Raw genomic sequence first — 26323 nt, 5'->3', positions numbered from 1 at the left:
ATCTAAACTTGTCTGAAATTCCTTTTTTTTTTCCTTGTGGGCTTTCAAAAACTGACTACAAACATCCCTCAAGTGGTAGATAAATACAATCTGAGCAAAGAAGATGACAGTACAACCTTCAGGTTCTAACTCGACCAGGAAGACGGTGCCAATACCACGCCCATTCTCTACCAATCAGAATGTTGTCCTTTCTAATTTTCCCAATCCATCAGGATCCAGTCCAAGTTTTTTGTACAGAAAAAGACTCACTCTTGACCCCAATAAAATTATTTTCTCAATGCAATCAAGAATTTATAAGTACATTAGCTCTCTGGTGTGTATCTAATTGAAACTTATCATATATGTCTTATTTTATTTTATTAAAAATGAATAGTCAGGGCACAGACATTTGATACAGTGGTTAGGACACTACTTGTGATACCTTTAGTCCACATTGCTGTGCTTGTATTCAAGCCCTGACTCTACCCCTAATTCCAGCTTCCTGCTGATGTCAGCCCTGGTGAACACTAGGTAACGGCTCAGGTGATGGACTCTCTGCCACCCATATGGAGGTCTCAGAAACTATTACTCATTCCTGGATAAGGGCTGGCCTAGCAGTCAAGAATGTCCCAAAGCCTTGGGACCCTACACCTGTGTGGGAGACCCACAGGAGCTCCTGACTTCAAAAGGCAAAAATATAAATATAGCTTTTGCATACCAAGGCTGCTACAATTTAACACAAGTGTTTTTTTTTTATTCGCTTTGATTTTAAGACACAGTTTCATATGCTTTGGGATTCCCCAACCCCTCCGGTACCCTCCTGCTTCATCCCTTGATCCTCCCTGGAAGCTGCCATTGGCAGGAGGACTCCTCAGTGAGCTCTTGTTATTGGAAGATCTGTTTCTCAAATGAATCTGACTTTTTGAAAAACTGACCATTATTTTAGGTAACGTGGTCTGGAAATTTGTTCCTAGGAGTCATTTCAAGCAAACTGCTACAGCATATACTCAAATACAGAGTCTAAAGTAGCCATGGCCAATTGAAAGACTTCAGAATACATCTTTACAGAATAAGGAGGAGCTTGTGCATGATTTAATGAAATCTATCAGTTCTGCTCCAATGGTAGTATATTCACTGAAATTCTTTATGAACAGGCTAAATGGTTTGACAGTCTGCACAGGCACAATCTATCAATACCCAGTATTGGGGAAATTATAAAATACAGTCTTTTCTTCTTAAAGAGCACTTCACTTGCAATTTGTTTTATTCAAATTTCATTCATACAAACTGATAAACTTTTCTTATTCTAAATTCCTGACTTAGTATTTTCAACTAGCATTTCATAAAGTAAATTTCCAATGTTCTTTTCTTCTCATCTCCTTCAGATGGCCCTATAACACTGATGTTCATTCACTTAATGGCATCTCATATGTCTCACAGGATTTCTTAATTTCTTTTTCATTCTTATTATCATATAGGATTATGTTAGACAGTTGTGGTAAACATCAGAAATTTCTTCTTAAATGTTTTGATTAGTTTTTTTAATGACTCAATTTGTTGGATTTCTAATTCCTATCATGCATTGCACATTTTCATTTCTTTAAACTATCTGTATGATCGTGCATCTCACCAAATTTCTTAGGGTCATTTTGGGGATTTTGTTTAAAATTTCATTCATGTTTAAAAGTTCATTTGTTTTAAAAGGCAGATTCACAGAGAGAAGAAAAGATAGAGAAAGATCTAACATCTGTTGTTTTCACCCCAAATGACCTCAAACCTGGAGATGAGCTAATCCATAGCCAGGAACCAGGAGGCTTTGGGGGTATAGTACAATATCTATTGCTAGAATTAATTTACATATGTGTCATGTATTTCCTTCAAATCTACATCCAGTTCAATCTAAATCAGCAGTCTCGTGTCTCCTTTTTTCTTCTTCTTTCCTGTGTCCCTACATTCACCAGTGGATATAGTGTAACAGTCCCCTGTTCTTTTTGGAGCACATTTCGTTGGGACATTTTGGTCTACATGCAATGTAGAGTGTCATTTGGGTAGCTGTTTTGCCTGAGCCATAGATGATCCTTAAGTTAATCTCTGAGTGATTTATTCAGTTGCAATTAATGTCACCAACATCTCTGAGTTGCCTGATCTGTAGCAGTTCATGACAAAAGAAGTATGAGGGGCCCAGCAGCATGGCCTAGCGGCTAAAGTCCTCACCTTGAACATGCCAGGATCCCATATGGGCGCAGGTTCTAATCCCAGCAGCTCCACTTCCCATGCAACTCCCTGCTTGTGGCCTGGGAAAGCAGTTGAGGACAGCCCAAAGCTTTGGGACCCTGCACCCGTGTGGGATACCCAGGAGAAGTTCCTGGATCCTGGCTTCGGATTGGCATAGCATCGGCCGTTGTGCTCACTTGGGGAGTGAATCATCGGACGGAAAATCTTCCTCTCTGTCTCTTCTCCTCTCTGTATATCTGGCTTTCCAATGAATAAATAAATCTTAAAAAAAAAAGAAGCATGAGTTTCAAGTGGACATGGGCTTCAAAAGGCTCAGGGTTGAGTGTCAGCTACACCAAAGTTTCTAGTGGCAGCAGCTTGGTACCTGCTGCTATGGGATACAGAATGACTGAACTCTAATCCTGTCAGGCAGCCACAAGTGATAACTGTCACCCTGAGAATGTGTGATCTGAGTGAGATGTTTACCAGGTCCAGCTGTGTGGGTAGAGATGGCACCAGGGTTTCTGGCACCAAAGTCCCAGGCTCAGTACTAAGTGAACCTTGCCCAAGAACAACGGAATAAAGACAGGTCATGCTGAGGACTGTTTACTGAAAGAAGAGGACCTGGAACAATGCAATGCAGACAAAGTAATCTCCATGTGCTGTTAGATGAGTTATTCTGAGGAAAATAGCATTAATATCACGGTTTCCAAAACTGTAGGTCAAGAAGTGTACTCTGCCCAAGCCCACAGGAAAACAGTTACAAATGGAGACCTGCAAGACCTTACCCAAGTCCCATCTTCCCTGAGCAGTTTATGTTTAGGATTAAGACTGGTGGGCCAGGACCTGGAACAGTTGAATTAATTTGAGATCCTTGCAGTTCCTTTGAGTGAACTCAGTCTCCAGCAGCTTTAGTCTCAGAGCTGTAGAACTCAGTGGGTGCCTTAGCAACACCTTTACTGTTATTGCAGAATATACAGTGCACTTAAAGGTACAAACCTTAATGATATGGATGCATACATTTCGACAGGCTGCCCAAATTGAGTAAAGATATCTCTGGCACAAGAGACCTCAAACAGCAACAGACTTCAGAGGTGGTCGAGGGTCCATACAATGTGGTGAAGCAGCAGTGAGGTGATTAGAGACATTCTGCCGGGCCTTGCCATGCAGCCAGAAATTCCTTGTGACCTACCTAGCCAAGGAGCCATGCTCATAACAACCCCATGCCATCTGACCCAACTGCTTGGCCCCCTGCAGAAAATGACCATACTCTTGCTATTGGGATAAAGTGACTTTACTTGCTTTCCTTAGTCACTTGCTCCCTAATAGTTGGAGTTCTCTGCTTCTTTCTTCTTCCTCCCTCTGATATTTCATGGAATTCTCCTGAAGGTGTTGTTTTTCTGCAAATGTAAGATGATTTTGTAACTGGTTTAAAAGCAGAAGCTGTTTTGGTAAAAGGGTCTTCAACTACTTAAGACAAGGAGACACAGCTAAAAGCATACAGTAGCCTGTATTGTTCCCAAATATCTTATTGTGTGCCCACTTTTGACCTGGAACTTACTCTAAGATGTGTGATGTTCTCCATAAGAATTGGCTTGACAATATCTTGGAAAAGATGGCAAACATGAAGATACAGTTTGTTTACCGTGCAGCCTCAAACTGTTACAACACATGAAATGACGCACTTTGGTTTCTCACCACGGAAAGCAAAAAGTATATGTGGCATCTTCTAAAGGGAGACAAATGCTGTGAGGCCGTAGACGAAAATGGTTTGAGGCTTCTACCTTATATTGGCAGTCATATATAGGGAAAGAAAATAGTTTGAAAAGAGAAAAAGAAGTTTTTGTAAAGGCCCTCTGTTTGTAGAAAGGCTGAGCTGCCCTGATCTCTTTCACTGTCCTTTAACAAAAGAACAAAAAACAATTAAATCAGTACTAGGTGGAGGTGATGGTTATTAGTATAAAAAGGATTATAAGATTTAATAAAGAATCTATGATATGTGCCTTTATAAATTCCTTTCATTTTTGAGCTTTCTTCTTAATTCTGCATTCTTGATATTTTAAGCAATGATTAGTTTAGGTTTAGTGAAAATTGATTTTGGATATAAGTAAATCATTTGTCACTACGTAGCCACATGTGCTGCCAACTGTGGAGCTGGGGCTTCAACCAGGTGACCAGGTTTGAGTGAGTAATGATTTGCTGAAAACATTTTGTTTGAAATAAAATAATAATAATGTTTTTTAAAGATTGCTTTTGTAGGGCCCGGCGCGATGGCGCAGTGGTTAAGGTCCTCGCCTTGCATGCCCGGGATCCCATATGGGCGCAGGTTCTAATCCCAGCAGCTCCACTTCCCATCCAGTTCCCTGCTTGTGGCCTGGGAAAGTAGTCGAGGACAGCCCAAAGCTTTGGGACCCTGCACCCGTGTGGGAGACCCAGAAGAAGTTCCTGGATCCTGGCTTTGGATCGGCATAGCATCAGCCGTTGCGCTCACTTGGGGAGTGAATCATCGGAAAGAACATCTTCTTCTCTGTCTCTCCTCTCTGTATATCTGCCTTTCCAATAAAAATAAAATAAATCTTAAAAAAAAAAACAAGATTGCTTTTGTATTCTCTTAACCATGAAGTAAAAATGAAACAATTGGATGTTGTGCAAAAGCTTGGGATGATTTCTGTATAAATAGAAAAATAACTTTTTGGAGTTTGTCAACGACTCTTCCTGTCTTCTCACAGATCCACACATCCTTTGCAAGCTCTCAAATCGGCCAGAGACGGTCTCCAGCAATTTTTGATTTTACACTCTTGAAAAACAAAAACAGCGTCTGGCACAGTGGCCTAGTGGCTAAAGTCATTGCCTTGAACGTGCCAGGATCCCATATGGGTGCCAGTTCTAATCCCAGCAGCTCCACTTCCCATCCAGCTCCCTGTTTGTGGCCTGGGAAAGCAGTCGAGGACGGCCCAAAGCCTTGGGACCCTACACCCATGTGGAGACCTGGAGGAAGTTCCTGGATCCTGGCTCCGGATCGGTGCAGAACCTATCATCGGACAGAAGATCTTCTTCTCTGTCTATTCTCCTCTCTGTATATCTGCCTTTCCAGTAAAAATAAAAAAAAATATCAAGAAAGGCAAATTATTGCTTTTCCTTAACCTGACAAAAGAGTTCAACATAACATAGGGTTATGTAAGTACAATGGTTTTACAATCAAACTTTTCTGACCTCCATTTCAGTAAACTAATGCTGTAATTATTAACAAAATGTTGACTGTGAATGAAACTGATGGGTAAAAGCAGATTTTTTTTTCCTCCTGGTACATATTAGTTAATATTGGGCTGTGTGGGAGATCTAAATTGCTACTAGGCTCCTGGTTTTCACCTGACCCAATTCTTGATTTTGGGGTTATTTGAGGTGTGAACAACAGAGGGAAGATCTCCTTCCTCCTCCATTTCTCTCTTGCTCTTAAATTTGTTAATTTGCTACATTTAACAACTCCAAAAGCAAGGCATACTTGAAAGGTTACGTTACACATTATAGAAATATGCAGTGTCATGTGTTCATTTAAAAGTTTAAAATTGTAAGAGTTAGAAAAAAGTTTATGAGTTAGGGTAGCTATTTTATTTACACGTGACTATGATATTAGTAATTCATATACAAATGCTGCAAATATTGACATTTGGAAGGGCAAAGTATCAAAGTACTTTCTTTTTTTAATCTTATTGGAAAAGTAGAGAGATGTCATAGGAAGAAAGAGGTCTTCATGCTCTAGCTCAGTCTCCTAAGTGCCTGCAATTCCCTAGCGGAGCGAGGCCACGCCAATAGCATCCACTTCAATTTGGGTCTCCCATGTGGACGGCAGGAACACAAGGATTTGAGAGACCACCTACTGCCTCCCAGGCGCACGTTAGGAAGCTGCTGGGTCAGAACCGGAAGCAGAATGAATCATGCCAACCATTACTATATGGGATGTGAGGAGTCAAAACCACACCTTAGCCACTCCACCAAATGCTCACTTCCTCACCTCATATTTAATGCAGACATTAGCCAATTACAAGTCATGAAACACACCAACTTTCAACAAAAGTTTCTATTTATCCACCTAAGAACTCAGAATGTTAAGAATATTTGACATCATTGGTTTTTAATCCTGCTATACACTGAAAGCATCTTTCAATTTTTATTAGTGGTTCCTATGTGCTTTCACAAAAATAATTGAGGAAAAATACAAGGTTAGGTCTACCTGAGGAACCAGTCTTACCAAAAAAGTTATTATCTTTCTCAATGAACAAAGTCCACTCAGAAAAGATTAGAGTTGACCTACCAGATTGATTAATCACGTAGTATGTCAATCACACACACACACACACATACACACATACACACTGAGCTAGCAGGGAGGATTTTAAAAGCCTCGATCTTCAGCTCCCCACTGTCTCAGGGGAACAGCTCCAATGGACCCAGCTGTGGCCCTGGTGCTCAGTGTCTCCTGCCTGCTTCTCTTTTCACTCTGGAGATGGAACACTACCAGGCAGAAGCTCCCTCCTGGCCCTATGCCTCTTCCAATTGTTGGAAACATCCTGCAGATGGATTTGAAGGACATAAGCAAGTCCTTGACCAAAGTAAGTAACCATTACGTTCCTCTGGTGGCTTGCAAAGGGTAAGTAAATATGTATTGACTTTGAAATTAAATATATTCTTGGAACAAATATATGAGCTATTGTTGTGTAGGAAATAACTCCTATGATTTTGATGGTCCCATTTCACTATTTTTTTCAAGCATTGTTACAAGTAGTGCTTCAAGATAATACATTTTGAAAAAGGAGAAATATTTAAGTTATCATTTGGTAGGATAAAAATAGTAATGTAACTAATTTCATGAGATCAATCCATAAACAGCAATACAGGAATGACAATAGCTGCAGGAGAACCTAGGACTTCACTTAAGGACCTACAACAGCACAGTGCATCAAAAAACATTGGTAAGTTATTCAAAGTCGCAGGAAGAAGAGTTTTATTTTTGCCGAAATAATTTATTCTCACTTCTATTCCTTTGAAAGATCATTGACCAAGATCACCCAGGGAATCTAAAATGATTCAAATCACACATCCAGAAAGGTCAAATGCTAGTAGACTGGACAACAAAAGTTATGTGATTATTTCAACAGGTACAGAGAAGATATCTCAGATAATTATTCCTTTTTACACGAAAACCATTCCCAGTAGATTAGGCACAGAAATCACGCGCCTCGACATAGTAAGTCTGCATATGACAGGTCTAACATCATGCTTAGGGCTGAATACTTGAAAGATTTTCCTCTAAGTACAAACACAAGAGTGCCCAGTCTTGCTAGTTCAAATCAACTTCATACTAGACCCAAGGCAAAGACATTAGACAATGGAAAATCCTGAAGGACATCCTAATTGGGAAACATATGACATAGTCTCTATTGGCAGAGGACAGTACCTTACAACGAGAAAACACTAAAAATCTACCAGAAAATTGTTTAAAGTAAGAATTGAATTATGCCAAGTGGCTGAATATAAAATCCGCTTAAAAATATCAGTTGTGTTTCAATAAAGGAAAAGGTGAAATGTATACAAAGCAGGTGGAGACTGGACAACGTGCTTCTAGATGAACAGGGTGTCAAAGAAGAAATCAAGTGGTAAATAAAAACAATTACCTAAAATGAAGGAAAATGAAAACATAACATTCCAGACTTCTGAGCCATAGCAAAAGCTCTGCTCAGTGGAGAGTTTGTAGAAACAAGTGCCAACAATTAAAACATTTTTTTCCAAGATTATCAAATAAATGACCTAATACTGATCTCAAGGATCTAAAAAGACTAGAATAAAACCCAAATTAATAAAAGAGAAAAAATAATGAAAATTAGAAAATAATGATCAAAGTAGAAAACAAGGAAAACTGCAAAAAAGATCAATGAAGCAAAAAGCTGTTTTAAAAAACTTGGTCAATCGGGCCCAGCATGGTAGCCTAGCAGCTAAAGTCCTCGACTTGCACTCGCCAGGGTCTCATCTGGGTGCCAGTTCTAATCCCGGCGGCCCCACTTCGCATCCAACTCCCTGCTTGTGGCCTAGGAAAGCAGTTGAGGACAGCCCAAAGACTTTGGAACCTGCACCCGCGTGGTAGACATGGAAGAGGCTCCTGGCTCCTGGCTTTGGATCAACACAGCTCCAGCCATTGTGGCAGCTTAGGAAGTGAATCAAAGGAGGGAAGATCTTCCTCTCTGTCTCTCTTCCTCTCTCTACATCTGACTTTTCAGTAAATAAATAAATAAATCTTTCCAAAAAAACAGTAATAAATAAATAAATAACTAAAAAAATCTTTTTAAAAACTTGGTAAATTATGTGCCCAACAAACCACAAAAAAAAATGGGGAAAGACATGAATTTGTAAGATCAGACATGAAAAATATGTTGCAAATCCTACCACAGAAGTACAAAGAATAATTATGACAAAACCTGAATAGAACAATAACAAATTTTGAGTTTGATTCAGGAAACAAGAGCCTCCTGAAACAAGCAAGCAAACAAACAAAAACACGCAACCCAAACCAGATGACTTCACTGATGAATTTCACCAATTTTTAAGAAGTAATTAACTTCAATTCTTAAATTATTCAAAAAGTTGAAAGAGAAAAAAAACTCTCCCAAATCCATTCTAAAAGGCCAGCATATGGTAAAATCAGAACTAATCAAAGATGCAAAAAAAGAGAGAGAGAGAGAACTATGAAACAAGATCTTTGAGGATCATAGATACACTAATGCTGAGCAAAGGACTAGCAAATCCAGGGGCTGACAGTGTAGAATAACAGATAAAGCTGCCAACTGCAATATTTGCATCCCCTGTTGCCACTGATTCACATCCCAGTTGCTCCAGTTCTGAAAGAGCGAAATGCTGATGGCCTGCGAAGAGCAGCAAGTTTAGCCCAAGTGTTTGGGCTGCTGCCATTCGTGAGGTAGCCCCAAGCAAGTGTTAGCTCTGGCTCTGATAGCGCCCTCCCTGACTGTTCAGCCTCTGGCGAGTGAATTGTTCCATGTTTCTGTCTCTGCCTGTCTCCGTGACTCTGATATTCAAATAAATAAGTCAGACTTAAAAATAAGTAACATTCTTCCACAAAAAAAAATGCTCAGAGAAAGAATTTATAAGTCCTATTCCCAATAGCTGTAAAAAATCTAATTACCCTGGAATAAATTTAATAGAATGTGGAAGCTCTCTATAAAAATGGAAAAATCTTCCATGTTCATGGAATGGTAGAAATAATATCATCAAATTGTTACTGTCAAATATATTGCCCAAAGCAATTTATAATTCTTTATAGTCTAAGAAAAACATTAAAATGTATATTCATATGCAAAAGACTGATTAACTAAAGCAATCTGAACCAATAAAGGTAAAGCCAGAGCCATTACAGCACCAGAACGGATGACACAACATAGGGCTGTTTTAATCAAAACAGTTTGGTACTGGCACAGAATACATACATAGACCAAAAGAACATAATAGAGATCCCAAAGATTCTTTTATAATAAACTTTTTTTATTCCCTTCCATAGATAGTCATTTTGTCTTTTTTTTTTCACTTTTCTACAATTTCCAACATTTCCCTGTATTTAATACTGCTTTAATCTGTTAAAGACAATAGCAGATTGCTTTTCTTAATCTAAGGATTTTACAGTTTTAGTATCAGTATACGTCACATAGTTTCATAAATTTTTGACAAAACAGAATAAACATGCTTTGTTGTAAGTCCATGTTCCTTCTACTGTTTATAAAATCTGATTTGATGATCAAAAATTCTTGGTTGTCACTCTTCAATTATAACAGTCTTTTTTTTCACTGCTACTCACTTTTTACATAATAACAATAGAAAAAACAAACAAAAAAAGTATATGCCTGTTAGTTCTTCCTTTGGTCACTAATGTTCACTAAGACCAAATATTTTAAGCAAGTGATTCTTCTTGGACTTCCTGATTCATCAAAATTCTTAACGGCTTCAAAAAAATAAATGCATGCCTTTTCAAATTCACCTTCTTCCAGTGCATTTTACCACTACATTCTCTGAGGACTTCCTTGAGCAGTGGATGAGGGATGACAGACTTAACGTGAAGTGACTGCTCACATAGTTCTTTGAGATTTTTGTTATTTTTTGTGTGCTACGTACATCTGAAGTTTCAAAGCATATATTTCAGGTCATCTCCATCATCGGTTGGGCAGGATTGATGTAACTGTCATGAAATTTTTGAAGCTTTCCATATTCCCCTCAGTCTAAATACAATTTTTTTTAGCTTTGTGTTTGTCTTAAACCACAGTCTGCCATTCTTAGCATCTTTCAATTTCCAGTGTTGTTTCATAGAATTCTTGCAGTAAATCTGTTTAAAAGTTGAGATATAATTAAATAAAATTGACAGATTTTTTCAAAATAATTACTTGTGATTATATTCCAAATATAGATCAATAGCTGCTTAATATCTATTCATCATTTCTGGAAAGTTTGTCAACTTGAAGTTAATCTTGTCTACGGCCATACCACCCTGTACGCGCCTGATCTCATCTGAAGTTAATCTGTTTCAGTGCTTTAAATCCCCATTTCCATTTCCTCCTTAAAGTTTAAAAACATTTTGAAAACTGCTTAACGTAGCTTTTAGGTCACCGTCTGTTAACGCTTTTGAATTATACTACTGATTTTCCAAATCCAATTTGACTCAGAGTCACTATCATCAATTATCCTCACACCAGACTTCTTGGCCTGGTGGGCAGAGGAGGAATAAATCCAAAAGATGAATCAACACATCTACAATCAATCTCTGACAAGTAAGCTAAAAATAACTCGCTTGAAAAAGAACATTCATCAACAAATGGTGTTGGAGAAATTATATTTGCACATAATAAACAATTGTCTTACATCCTGTACAAAAAAAAATCAATTCACAATAGATCAAAGATCTAAACTTAATGTGTGAATCCATCAAATTCCTAGAGAAAATCATAGGTAAAATGCTGCAAGTCGTTGGCATAAGCAAAGACTTTCTGGCTATGACCCAAGAAGAGGGAACAGGAGAAAATCAAATATACATACAAAGTTCAGATTCAACAACTTAACTCTATAGCGAAAATCAAATGAGCCAATTAAAATGTGCAGATAATTAGAATGTCACTTTTTTTTAAAGAAGGTATAAAAATGGCTAAGAAGAATAAGAAAATATACACACCACATCTAGCATCAGGGAAATTAATATCTAAAGAAAAATGACGTATCACCTCATGCCTCATGTGGTCACTATCACCATAAAGAAAGAATTGCTAGCAGGGTTTGGAGGAAAGGGAACTCTCTGAAAAATGTACATGTTTATTTGAAAGACAGAAAGTAAGAGGGAGTGACAAAGACAGATTTTCCACTAACTGGTTACTCTCCAAATAGCCACAATGCCCAGATCTGCGAAGCCAGGGATTCCCACGCGGGATGCAGGTGCCCAAGCACTTGAGCCATTTCCTGGCGTGCAGGAGCCAGAGCATGGACACATATCAGAGGCTTGCAGGACAGATGACAGCTTAAAGTCAATACACCAAGACTTCAGCACACCAAATGAAATCTTTCAAACTATTCATAAACAAAGTAATTGCTAGAGCTTTTCTGAAAAAATAATAATAATAAAAACACCATTGAATGCAGTATCTCCACTACAAGGTACGTATATCTTGGGTGTGAAATCTCATAAAAATAACTGCATTTCTTTTTTCATTGTTAGATTGTTTATATGTTGTCAATATTTTAAAACCAATGAAGAATTCATCAATGGATGAATGCATACAGCAATTATGTATATATACAAAATATAATTTTATTTAGCTTTTGATGAGTAAGAAGTAGCTAGTTGAAGATCAAATGTGCAATGCAAAGCTCAATAAATGATAATGTACTAAACACTTGAACTTATCCAAGGACTTGATCTCAAGTGTTCTTCAAACACACAAAAATATAGCTGTGTGACAGGACATACTTGCTAATTAGCTTGATGTGACAATCATTCTGAAATGTGTACATTCATCCCCAAAATCACATTATATGGCTCAATGTATGTGATTTTGTCAATCATGACTCAAAATTTTTTTTCTCAGTAAAATGTAACAGCTAAGTACTGAGGACCAGGGTAAATATGTAAAATTTTAACCATTCAGACTCCAGTGAATGCTGACAGTATCCTACTGGACTCTTCAAACTGCTACCTCCTGTCTACTGCAAATACACACAGAGAGCTTATGCTTCCATGAGATGTCCCAGGTCTGACATTGCCTCTGAAGCGCTTGGTGTCTTCCTGAGTTGGTTACCCCATATGTTCTCGAAGTGGGGTAATCATTAGAATCACCTGGGTTGATTTTTAACTATATGTTTATTCCTGGCATTTTTCTTTGGGCTACCAGATCAAAATCTCCCTGGGATGAACTGTGTTAGTAATCCTGAAGCAATCATTTGCACATTGTCACATGCCTGGGTGGCAACCGGAACTTAAGCTGCTCAAGCATCAAAGATAATAAATTTGAATCTGGTGCATAAATGCAGAAATGCTACTTTTTTTTTTGCAATTGTCTGACTACATTTCCATTATTTGTAAACATGATATATAAATCTGAGAACTGAGCTGAGGTGAGGATTAATTACAATGTTTGCTCAAATTGCCTGTGATTTTTCATGCCACATTGTAGGTCATACATCATCAGCAGCTATATAATCACCATCTCAGTATGTGGGGGAAAAGGTACCCTATCCCACTACTGGGGGAGACTAATGGTGCAGCCACTATGGAAGTCAGTATGGAGACTACTCAGGCAACTAAAAATACACATACCATATGAGGCAGCAATCTCACTCCTGAAAATTTATCCAAAAGAGTTGATACATACACATGAGAAAGCAACCTGTACCCCGTGTTCATTGCAGTACAATCAATAATCACAAAATCATGGAAGCAACATAGATGCCCAAAGAGGGAAGACCAGATTAAAAAAAAAAAAACAAACACTGTGATGTATCTATTTAATGGAATACTACTCAGCTATGAAAAAGAATGAACGTTTAACCATTTAAAACGTAATAGTACTAATTGGAGAACATTATGCTCAGTGAAATAAGCCAATCCTAAAAGGACAAATATCCTATGTATCATATATTTGCTCTTATATAAGACAACATCCACACAAAATACAAAACAGAAAATAAAGGTAAACAAACACACACTTGTGTTCTCACAAACGAAGGATGTAATGTAGACCAGAGAACCAATGATCAAATAAAATAGACAGAAGGCTCCTATAATAAGACTTATAAATATACCACAACAAAATATTAAACTTTCTAACATTGCCTATACCAACAGTGTCATCACACATGTAAAGAACAGCAAGTTGGAGTCAAGAATACACCTGTTAGACTATTTTTCTGCAAAACACAAGGGACAATGGGTGAGGGAGAGAAGAGGATGGTGGGGAAGAGGGAGGAAGCCTTACGTCTTCAAACCATAAAAGGGAAAATAAGAATAAAATAAAAAGGAAAAGCATACTGATACAATGAAAAAGTAATCACCATCACATGTATAAATACAATTCAGAAATATCTGAAACTTTACCTGATGGAATAAAATATTTAGGATTTTAGAATCTGAGTGATGAACTCTAGTAGACCAAATAATGTCTTATTTTGCGTAATATTTCCTTTTCCTTTTTCAGTTGTCCAAAGCCTATGGCCCCGTGTTCACACTGTATTTTGGCACAAAGCCCACTGTGATATTGCATGGATATGAAGCAGTGAAGGAGGCCCTGGTTGATCTTGGAGAGGAGTTTGCTGGGAGAGGTAGTTTCCCAGTGCCTGAAAGAACCAACAAAAGGCTTGGTGAGTGAATACATTTGTGTGTGTGTGTGTTCAAGTGTGTACCTGGTCAACCAGCAGTTGGTAACGAAGAGGGGAGGATGGAAAGCAGAGACCTGAGGAGCTCTGTGAGAGAGCCTGTGACATGCATGTGACAGCTCCCTGTCATCTTTCCTCCTCCTAGCCTGGTACTGTCTTACTCACTGCTCTCCCACTGGCAGGAATCGTATTGAGTAATGGGAAGACATGGAAGGAGATCCGGCGCTTCTCACTCATGACTCTGCGGAATTTCGGGATGGGGAAGAGGAGCATAGAGGACCGAGTTCAAGAGGAGGCCCGCTGCCTTGTGGAGGAGCTGAGGAAAACCAACGGTGGGAGACCCTTTACCTTGCCATGTTGACCCTCCCACACTGCCCTATGATGCCTTTGGACACTTACAGGGTGGTCCAGGTCTTTCTGAGACTTGACTTTCAGTTCAAGGTGGAGAAAAGAGAGCACATCAGCCAAGTGTCCATGTACGCATGCTGTTTGAAGAGAGGCATAATTGTGCATATGCTGTGGGAGTGAAAGGCCATTATGGCCTATTCTGTACAAGTCTATTTCTGTTTGCAAATCACTATTATCATACAATTGATGATTTTTGAGTTTATGTTCTTAAAGAGTTAAAAAGAAACATTTATTTGGTGACATTATGGTTACCATACTATTTGAAAGCATTAAATGTGGAAATTTTGCCAGGGTTCACAATAGGAACAACCCCTCTATACATTCTTATAAAGTTGAACCAAGCGACATGCACTTTGACTTACCATGTCTAACCTCAGACCTGCCTGAGGGTTTTCATCAAGGGCTGGAGACTCCACTTTCAAACAGTAAAAATGCTAACATACGGTTTTATTACATTGCAAATTCTCATTCAATATCAGTTTCCTGCAAATATACCACACACTAAAGCTATCAATAGAGCTATTATAATAGCTCACTATTTAATAATCAGTTCAGCCATAGAGGTTCTGTGGGCTACAGCAAAAATCTCTAGTTACACAAATAGTGAGTTGTAAAATGTGTATTACCTTTCAATTTATTTTGATGTGATTTATTAATCTCTATCCTGCTAATTGGCTCTGTTCTCAGTTTCCTTCGCTGGTTTTTATCCTATTGACTTTGTTAGAATTTTCAGGTAGTACACCTCTGTTGCCTTTATTGGCTTGTGGAAGGTATGTCCCATGATTCTGGAGTTTAAGCTTAGATCCTAATTGCACTGTTCGGAAGCATCCATTTCTGAATGGATGAAAGACTGAAATCAATAGCTATTTGTGAATGATGCACACACAAATAATCCCCTAGCTTCACAAATTACCCTTCATCTCCTTAACTAAAGCAGATCTTTTTTTTTTAAATCTTAGAATTCTGTAATGCTTACTGCACACTATCCTAAAAGAAAGGTATCCAGCAGGCTTGCTGTTACTCATTGCTCCTTTATTTTTTGTTTGTTTCTTTAAAGACGTAACTGTTTGTTAGAAATACAAACATTGTAGTACATCATATTGTTCTGCAAGTTGTGATATCCACATTGTGTATCAGTGTCACCTCCAGTTCAGCTGCTCCTCTTCATGTCAGATTCTCACTGCGTTTGGGAGACAGTGGATGATGGTGCCAGCATTGAGAGGAGGGATTTAACCCACTGCATCACAACTTCACTTCATAAAAATTACTTTCTTAAGTGTTTTGAATTTCTGCCCAAAATGTAAAACATCTTTATTTAAAATATTATTTTTTAAAAAGTTTTAATTATTGAACATTGTGATTAGTGGTTCATTACTCTGATAATACAGTAAATTGAAAGTATACTATTACAAATGTTAAAAGAAAATGAAAGGAAAAGATAGTAGAGGAGAAGAGAGGGCAAAGGAGAGGGGGAGGGAAAGGGAAGAAAGGAACAGAGAGGGAAGAGGAAAGAAGAGGGGAAGGGAAGGGAAGGGAAGGGAAGGGAAGGGAAGGGAAGGGAAGGGAAGGGAAGGGAAGGGAAGGGAAGGGAAGGGAAGGGAAGGGAAGGGAAGGGAAAAGACCTGACAATTTTATGAACGGTGGTTTTTCTATAAGTGAATTTTTAGGTAAATAATAATATGTGCAAAATTATCCTTTCCTGCTGTCTCAAAGATGAAAGCTTTCCTACGTATAGTCTAATGTTATTTTTAAACTCTGTTATTTTTTCAGCCTCTCCCTGTGATCCTGCCTTTATCCTGGGCTGTGCTCCCTGCAATGTGATCTGCTCCGTTATTTTTCAGAAACGTTTTGAATATTCAGACCAAAAATTCATTTACTTTTTGAAGCTTTTGCATGAGGCCATCAATATTCTGAGCTCCCCATGGATCCAGGTGAGCCCAAGATCCTTTTTTCATAAGAAAATATCGATTCTACTTACTGATCATGCTAGAGATCACGCTATGAAATGAGACCTCAGTCCCACATAGAGCTCAATGTCATCAGTGGAATGTGGGAAACAGAGCTGAGGCCTTGATTTTGCACACCAGGAAATCAATGGTCAGATAAGCTGATGTTCAAGCCCACTGGCTCCTTGACCAGAGGGGGTTCCACCAAGTTCAGGGCCAACTTTCAGGTAGTCATCGGCTGCCTAGAAAACTGCAGGGTTGTAGAACCCAAGAACATGCACAATTTAGAGGAGAATGACATCCATGACCAGGATTGTACCACAATGACCTTTAGAAACTTCTTTATCAGATTTGATAGACACCATGAGTTAAGAAATTAAGGAGGGAGTACCTGGTGCAGTAACCTAGTGGCTAAAGTCCTCACCTTACACTAACTTGCATCCCACATGGGCTGTCATTTGTAACCCGGCAACCCCACTTCCCCTCCAGCTTCCTATCTGTGGTCTGGGAAAGCAGTCAAGGACTGCCCAGGACCTTGGACCGTCTACACACAGGGGAGACCCAGAACAATATCCAGGCAGCTATCATCCAATCAGCTCAGCTCCCGCTGTTGCGGCCACTTGGGGAGTGAATCATCAGACAGAGGTCTTCCTCTCTGTCTATCCTCCTTTCTGTATTTCTGACTTTCCAATAATTTCTTTTTAAAAAGAAAAAAAAAACCGTATTAAGGAGGGAGAATATTCAAATTCAAATAGGCTACCAGAAAATTCTGAACCAATTTGAAAGTTTGACACCTCAGTCTGTATGCTAACAGGCAAGGTCACGTGGTTCAGAAACAAGAGCCATAAAGAAATGTGATCGCTTTTATTTTCTGAACTTGTATAATGTCTTCTTTCAAAAAAGAAAATATCTTTGACAGATATTAGAAAAGTGACAGGAATTCTCATTTTTCAGTAAAAGCATTGCAGTTAATATAATTCATGCAATTTCCAAACTCTCCTTATTCTAAAGTAACTTTGTACATCTGAGGCTGCAAGAAAGAACAGACAACTATGTGCATGTTTTGGCTTCAGACTTATTATAAATGTACAGTAAAATAATCTATTTCAAGATGGGCACTGTATTATTTTTATATTTGAGTCTAAGGTTTTCAACCTGAACTTGAAATGAAGTCTATATACCATTAGTAAATGTTTTTATTTGATAAAATATTTTTATTGTTGCTTTTTAGATCTGCAATACTTTTCCAGCTCTCATTGACTATTTTCCAGGGAGCCATAATAAATTTATTCAAAATATGTGTTATATCCACAATTTTATTTTGGAAAAAATAAAAGAACACCAACAATCCCTAGATGTGAACAATCCTCGGGACTTTATTGATTGTTTCCTGATCAAAATGGAACAGGTAAAATATGAACAGCAGCTCAGAGAGTTGATTGCTTTGTGCGTGTTATGATGCATTTGATGATCTACTTGACATGGGTGCAAGAAACACAAGAACACTTGAATACTTTTTGTGTATATAGATTTGTACCAGATCCCTGTTTCTTAGCACAAACAAAAGTCAACTCAAAATTGATCAAAGATCTCAGTGTTGAACCTGAATATATGAAGTTACTGGAAGAAGATGAAGGAAAACACTCCAAGACATTGCGGTAGTGGATGACATGACTTCTTGGATACAAGCTGCAAAGCACAGACAACAAAAGTCAGACAGGACAAATGGGAATAATCCCACTACTTGGGATGAATCACATGAAATTGCTATATCTAATTGAGACCTACATTACATCCTTGTTGCTGGCATTTCTGTTTCAATAATCTCCTCAACTCTAAATCAACTTATTTTCTTTTCCATTGTATACCAGCTCTTTTACTCCAATTTAATCCCACATTGGCAGTTTGTGGCCCTATTCCACGGGTTTGCAGTTCACTTCAGCATAAAAATTTCTGATTGTTTTTGAACTTTCTTTCTAGGCAAAGGTAACTGTACTTTCACATTTCAAACAATTCCAGATTCACCCGCAGTGCGTGGGAAAGCCTGATCCAAGTAATTATTTTCCAGAAGTAAACCACACTCTCTTGATAGAAGATTATTACATCCATTTATAACAATTACTTATCTTTATGTATAGTTATCAATTAAGACTCTATCTACATCCCCAAAAATCCAGTCACAAATGGCTTAAAATGATGAGCTTATTTATCTTGCAAAAAAGAAGTCTTGTGGTGGCTAGTGTGGTCTTAGTACACCAATTCTGCCCCATCACAGGTTCATTTACTTCCATTTGCTACCATCAAACTTTGCATGCCAACTTTCACCTTAAATCCTAATCTCAGGTGCTGTCTACCTGATCTACACCTTCACATCTGCATGTTTGAAGAAAAGAAAGAAGTGATACAAATTGCGTGTAAACCATGAACACAAAATATAACCCATTGAACAGGCAGCTGCAAAGAGGAGGGTGATGAGGATTTTTAGGCAAGCAAGAACAGGTCACCTGCACTGCAGTCCATCATGTCACATAGATGTCTTCCCTACCATTTCTTCTCCAATTTTTATTGATGGCTTCACTTTATACAAACTCAATTATTTTGTGATTACTGGAATCAATATTAATTATTAGTTAAATAATTTCATCAATTCATTCCTAGGAAAAGCATAATCCACAGTCTGAATTTACTCCTGAAAACCTGAAAATCACTGCCGCTGATCTGTTTTCTGCTGGGACAGAGACCACTAGCACCACCCTGAGATACGGACTCCTTCTCCTGCTGAAGCACCCCGAGGTCGCAGGTATGCGCACAGAGGATGAGCAGGGGAAACCTCAGAGTATGCGTTTATCAGAACACTGCTAGCATTCTCCATCTCATTTCTATTTGGAAAATTTCAGTATTGAAAAGCAAGTGCTGCCAGCTTTATTTGCCCACATTTAATGAAGCCATAAAATCGGGTAACACTTCATAACACGAACCAATCATAGTAAGAGGACAGTGTCAGCAGTCCCACTTGACAACACGTGTGTGTCCAAGACTAAAGAGACTTCCTGGGATAAACTGGAAATTTAAAGGAAGGTGCTAGGCAGCACACCCAGGAAACAACCAGTGAAGATTCTAGCAAGAAGGTAAAACAGATATGAAAAACAGAAGACCAATACAGAAATCCAAGTGATAGCTGTGGCTTTCCATTTGAAAATTTGTACCAAGCAATTTAACTTAGAACTCACCAATGGGATAGAACATAAATTTGTATGAGTAAGTTGGTAATGAGTAAATTAATAGAAAAGGTTAAAATAAGTCAAATGTGTGCCAGAAATATAACATGCTATGGCTATAAATTTTTTTTGCCAGTGAACAGGATTCATGTGTGTATAATTGTTTAGCAACGTATATTCATGTAATATTTAGGGAGAATTCAAAGGAATCTATTTGCTTCTGTGTATTTGTTCTGAAGTGAAAATGTGAATCTTTTTCTCTCATGGCTGAACACCATGAGATTCTGTCTACAGCTGGATAGATCAAGGGATATAAACAGAATTGGAATCAGTGCGTAGAAATACCTATCGGAAAGCACAGCTGGAGTGATTCAGAGAAGTTGTATTTGGGTAGAAGACTGAAGAGGATACCTTGAAAACTTAATGAGCACATACCTGAGCAAAGGCATATGTATCTGTAGAGGCAGACCTGGTCACATGGCCACTTTTTGGTTGCACTGTGTAGTGGAGATGATATTCACTCATTAATGCAAAACTATGTTCAAGTCTTAATTTTGATCTTTTGACATCAAAAAACATACACTGTGATATTTTCTTGTGAAACTGGATTGTGGCAGGAAGTTGAAGTTTACAGTCTGTTCTACATGGATGAAAAGAAAATAACTGACTCCATACAGTCTGTCATTTTCAATAAACTGAATGGACTACCCAACATTCTATTATGAAATGCATTTGCATTAAGTGAATTTGATCAGCTTTGGGCTTTGCAATTGTTCAAACATGTTTAAGAAAACCTAGGCTAAGCTATGGTGTCTGAGATAAGAGTATTCAGTGCATTTTCACACTAATGACATTTTGAACTTAGAGTAGCTTTGTCAAAACATAACGCCATGGTAAGATGATGAGCATCTATAAGGGATATACTGGTAAATCTTAACTTCAAAACATCCTATATCATTTTCATAAGTAATGGTATACATTCTTGACTTTTTCTGCAATTGCAATAGTCTCTGGAATTAAGTATGTGATAAATACTATGTTCATATTTTGAATGCACCATCATGTCTGTTATACTAGTTAGCTACCATAGATGCTAATACCTTGATATGTACAAATGTACCATCATGCCTAGCTTGTGTGAGAGCCACATATCTCTATTTTATACATTTTAGTGTATTTGGAACAGTAATGCATATGTGAATGCTTTTTGAATAACCCCAAGCTTATTGCAGCCCTAAAGTATTCTTTCAACTATGCCAGTTTTCTCTTTCCTATTTGTTCTTTCTTATGTTTTATCAGCTAAGGTTCAAGGAGAGATTGAGCATGTGATTGGCAGAGACCGGAGCCCCTGCATGCAGGACAGGAGCCGCATGCCCTACACGGACGCTGTCATCCACGAGATCCAGAGATTCATTGACCTCATCCCCATTAACCTGCCCCATGCAGTGACAAAAGATATTAAATTCAGAAACTACCTTATCCCCAAGGTAAAATGATTTCTCTCACACTGCACCTCCACACTCTCAAAGTTCCTACACTCACATTATCAGTTCATTATATGCCACTAACATGAGAGAAGAACAAATCTCAAATGTGGCAGCTTGATGGCCTCCAATCTGTAGCACAAAAGTAGTCAAAATAAAAATGTAGTTATATTTCCATTTTCCCAAGAGGAAATTAAATAAATTAGCATTACTTGGAAAGAAAAGAAAAGGAAATAAATTAACATTACCTGGAAATGCAAGTCTTCCAAGTTTCTTCTCCTTTTTTATTTGGCTATTAGCTCTGTACATTTCCAAATACATCTTAGTGTCAGATGTTGAATTTCCAGACTCTCTCCTTATTTTATATCTAAACTTAGAAATAGCAGAAATCCTAACATGTTCAATATTTTAGTACATGAACATTGTATATCTTTACAAATTACAAGGACTTCTTCATTGCAATTGTATACACATATTTTACAATGTTTTTTATGCTAATTAATATTTGTTGTACTACCAATGATAAAACTTTTAAAAGTTTTTTTTCTATTTATTGGCTTTTAGCAGACAGAATCTAATTATATTTTATTTTGATAACTTGTTCTTAACAATTTGCTAAACTCATCATTTAGTGTTAAAAATTGTGTGTATAGGTAGCTGAAATTTCTTAATGCTTTATCTTGGTAGCCAGGTTGATATCTCTTTTATTCCTTATTTTCTATTTCAAGGCCTTAATTTCCCCTTATGACATTTTCCTAGCAAGGTTTTGAAGAGTATTGAGCAGAAGATGTGGGGGTAGGCATCTTGTTTGTTTCATGGTCTCTCTGAGTGTGTTTAATACCAGGCTATGAAGTGTAACTGCTCCTCTTCATTTTGATATATGAGAAATGTTTCCTTCCTTCCATCTTTGAATGATGTCTTGTGATCAATGTGTGTACAGTTTCATCAAATGGAGTCCCTTGATTTACACATGTGTTTGGCATCCCTCTGCCCACTAAATATGCAGATCATAAATATATCCACAGCTTTATCTTTTCCTCTCACTATAGAAAGGATATTTGTGTCTGTATTTATTAGAGGCCACTCTCCAGTATTTCTTCATTAAAATTTTCATGTTAAGTTTCTGATATAAAGGTAACATTGATCTCATAAAATGAGGTGAGACTCTCATTATTTGGTCTATTTTTATTATATTCCTATCTTTCCACTCTAGTTTAGGGTATATTGGTGTGGCTCTATGTTGTCTTTGAATGAATACAAGTCATGTGTAAGAAAATAAAATATGATTTTTGGTGATTTATATATTCTTCCAAAAGAAAGTTCCTGCCTCTACTAGTTTGTGACAATCATATAAATGTCCTACTGTGATTCAAAATTGTATATGAGCACATTGGGAAAGTTGACTGTTACCATCAACTAACCTGTTTGATTCTCTACCAATTGTGCAGTCTTGAAATCATGCTTCCCTTAGAATCTTTCCAATTAACTTCTAAAACAAATATTACACTCATTAAGATTTTTATTTTCCCCTGAAGTTAATACACATTGCTAATAAAATAAAAACTTGTGTATTTAGAACTTGTATGTTCAAAACTTGTATGTTCATATTAGAACCATCCATTACAAGTTTAGAGAGCTTATTACTATAGTCATTTTCTGGAGAAGACAGTATTGAAAACTTTGCAAAAAGGTCATGTACCTTAACTCAGTGATATAAGATTTAATGAAAAGGACTGGGACAAAGGACACCACTGGCTAAAGATTATCTTTTTTAAAAAAGATAAACTGCATGCTTTCATCCAGGAAGAGAAAATTTCTAATCATTCAACCTCTAGTATAAAAATACCTACAAGCAGAAACTCCACATATTTCAAAACATGACAGTGTCTTCCATGTTGGCTCACAATGTAAACAAGATGTGTGAAAATGAAGGAACTCAAAGAAACAATGGGTGGGAATAGGCGCCAGTACCTGCATGATGGTAAGGAAGGCTCAGAAGGTTTGGCACCAATGCAGTAAGGTGTTGAGAAACTCATATGCATGATTTGGTCATCTCAGCAAGATCATTGGTATTTATTGGCATTGACCTTAAAAGATCTATCTTTAATTATTTGGAATATGTAATAGGAAGGTCACTTCTTTCCTTTGAATCAGCAATTTCTCAACCAAAAACCAAAGAAATTACACCAAGTAACCTTCAATATCTCTTCCAGCTCCTTAACATCAGTATGCTTCTTTACCTGTGCCTGTTCATTCCAGGGCACCACCATAATAACATCACTGACATCAGTGCTATATGATGACAAAGAGTTCCCCAACCCAGAGAGGTTCGACCCTGGCCACTTCCTGGACAAGAATGGCAACTTTAAGAAGAGTGACTACTTCATGCCTTTCTCAACAGGTAAGAGAAACTCCATTTCAGAGGTTAAGATTCACTTCATGGAGGCTTTTGATCTGGAACATGCCTGGTCCAGGCCCTGAGAACCTGCTATCTGTAAATGATCACAAACAGCTCAGTGCTCTGGCACCTTCCCTGCTCATGATGTATCCTCATTTGGAGGCTGACTTCTGCTCTATCCACAGTGAGAGTGGTAGAAGAAGGGTTGAATTCTGCCTCTCAATGCATCACTCTATCACAACCACTACTCCTTCACCACCTAGAAACAGAATAATGATTCAGGAATCTATGTCTAACTGTTAACTGAAACCAGAAAAAGTGAGAATCTACAGTCTGAGGGGCTCATGGAGGGTCATGGGACAAGTAAGCACAGAAAGACAGAACTGCATGATCTCAGCTACACATATACTCTGCAACACTAAGTAATTGCTACAGCTTCCTGATCAGAAGCAGCAATGTAAGAGACAGATTGAAACTGCTTGATGTGTTGGAGACAGATGAGGAGAGGTTATGGCTAGACATAACATTAAAGGTATGGAATGAATGGAGGCAAAAATCATGCAATGAAATACCTAACAAGCAACAGGAGATAGGGAACATATTCCATCAGGATGTGCTTCCAGAAAAAGGTCGAAGGAAGATCCACAGAGAGCAGACATTCTGTAACTTTAGTTAAGTGATGAGTACCTAATAATAAGAATATAAAGTGTACATAATACATTTCTTCCATTCATTCATCTGTGAAGTCAACCATCCTTCCAACTATGTTTCATATTCACTTGGAAATCATTCATTTATTCAATAATCCATCACATGATAATGGTACATTCTTTCTGTGCCAAAAGGAACATCATATTCAAGGAGTATCTCTCCTCTGTGTTGTTGCTTTCAGGAAAACGGATATGTGCGGGAGAGGGCCTGGCCCGCATGGAGCTGTTTTTATTCTTCACCGCCATCTTACAGAACTTCAAGCTGAAACCTCTGGTTGACCCAAAGGACGTCAATATCACCCCAGTTGTCAATGGATTTGCTTCTGTTCCACCACCGTACCAGCTCTGCTTCATTCCCATCTGAAGAAGGGCTGTTGGCCTGGCTGCATCTGAGCTGTCATCAACAACTCCTCCTGCTGGGCATCTTTCAGCTCCTTCTCTCTCTATTAGGGATCCTTCTATAACTTCCTACCTCACATTTTCTTATCTCTTTAACATGCATTAACCATCCAACTTCTTGAAGGAAAATTTCCAGAGTTTCTCAAGCATAAACATATTCTTTGTATTCTTCATACTTCTCACATATTTGTCCACACTATACTTTATTACTCACGTGAGCTATTACTATGATATCACCAATTTCAGAACCAAACTTGAAAATTTATTTTAGAAAGAAACAAAATAAGCTGTGAAAGACAAAAACTACATACTCTCAGTTACATATAGAATCAAAGTTTGAATTTGTAGAAGTAGAGAACACAATATACTCCATTAGTACATGTTGTGGGAGGGATGACAGTAGATGAGGAATGGCAGACACTGACTAAAAGGTACAAAACCATTGGTTTGACAGTAGGAAAACTTTCTAACAATCTATGCTACAATGTGATGGCTATAACTACTAATAATGCTTTGCATATTTCAAAGAACTGAAACAGTTGGTCACTAATGTTCTCCTCAAAGGCAAAGAATTAAGTGTGTGAGATAATTAACATGATTTAATCATGCCACAATGAAAATGCATATCACAGCTTCAAATTTTACCGTAAAAATGCATATAACTGTTCTTTTATCAATGAAAGACATGAAGATGGATTAAAAATAAAATGTTTAAATTAAGAATAAAATATATTTTAAATTTTTCTTTTTGGCAAAGCAAGACACATTTAGTGCTCTAATTTTGACAAATGTATGGACACACACAGGCATAAAGTCATTTTCTCAATGACTCACATGCTACTTGATGAAAGCAATCATTTTCCCGGCATCACTACCTCTCCTATTATTAAATTGTTGATGCTGTTGGCACAGTTTTTGATACTTTCATGGCACTGTTATATCCACATTCTGATAAAGCAGTGAAATAGTTCTGTTAATGTTGATTATCTCAGTAACAAAGAACCCCAAATATAAAGGCTTTAAAAAGTGGCTGATATTGTAACGCATACGTTTATACTCTTGCAACTCTGTATTAGAATATATAACATCAGTTTTATTGAGCAGAGATCAAGGTGTTACCAGTGGAAATCTTTCCAGAAGCTCTAAGAGATAAATCCATTCACTTGATTTTTCAGGGTGCTAGAGACACTGATTCTTTTTTATTCCACCTCAACCTCTGTCATCACATCTCTGCAGATGTTTATGCTCTCATTTTCCTAATACGAAGTTTTTTGTTACTGATTGGGTCAACAAGAATAATCTGATATAGTCTAGCCCTCTTCTGATCCTTCACAATGTCCCTTTATCATGTGAAATAATGAATTAAAGATTTAGATTACAAAGATTAAATTGTGGCTATTTTGGTTAATTGAATAATTGATAAGCTGAATAGCTTATCTCACTTTTATTGTATCCACGTGCAGACAATCAAAATAGTGCTATTTAAAGTGGCTTGATAAACATCATATGCATTGTAGGTGTCAGAGTCCTAGTTGCAAGCTGAGTTAAATCTCTAAGTTCAGCCTCTTGAGATGAAGTATTACTTGACAATGCCTGAACTTCTGTCTCCTGGGTAAGATCCACAATAGCATAGCGTGCCTCTCTGACTTCCTGCTTC

The 26323-nt window shown here is 37.7% G+C and overlaps 1 protein-coding gene and 1 pseudogene across 3 annotated transcripts; one reads left to right on the top strand and one right to left on the bottom strand.

The window, feature by feature from the left end:
* The first annotated feature begins 6565 nt into the window (after positions 1-6565).
* LOC121164300 (cytochrome P450 2C19-like) lies at positions 6566-24899 on the top strand. 3 transcript variants are annotated; one of them, XM_040992420.1, is made up of 9 exons: positions 6566-6803; positions 13926-14088; positions 14286-14435; positions 16282-16442; positions 17689-17865; positions 19122-19257; positions 20975-21162; positions 23419-23560; positions 24450-24899. In XM_040992420.1, exons 1-9 carry the CDS (start codon positions 6636-6638, stop codon positions 24629-24631), a joined length of 1467 nt encoding a protein of 488 aa, XP_040848354.1. In that variant the 5' UTR covers positions 6566-6635; the 3' UTR covers positions 24632-24899. The 3 variants fall into 3 exon arrangements, with proteins under 3 accessions (XP_040848354.1, XP_040848353.1, XP_040848355.1); XM_040992419.1 differs by having other exon boundaries at positions 19116-19257; XM_040992421.1 differs by lacking the exon at positions 17689-17865 and having other exon boundaries at positions 19116-19257.
* Positions 10101-13135, bottom strand: LOC121164337 (annotated as a pseudogene).
* Positions 24900-26323: the final 1424 nt, after the last annotated feature.

Source organism: Ochotona curzoniae, unplaced genomic scaffold, assembly GCF_017591425.1.
Source record: "Ochotona curzoniae isolate NIBS_2020 unplaced genomic scaffold, NIBS_Ocur_1.0 contig_66, whole genome shotgun sequence".
NCBI classification, from domain to species: domain Eukaryota; kingdom Metazoa; phylum Chordata; class Mammalia; order Lagomorpha; family Ochotonidae; genus Ochotona; species Ochotona curzoniae.
Note: the sequence above shows the minus strand (reverse complement) of the source record. Positions and strands in the feature narration are given on the sequence as shown.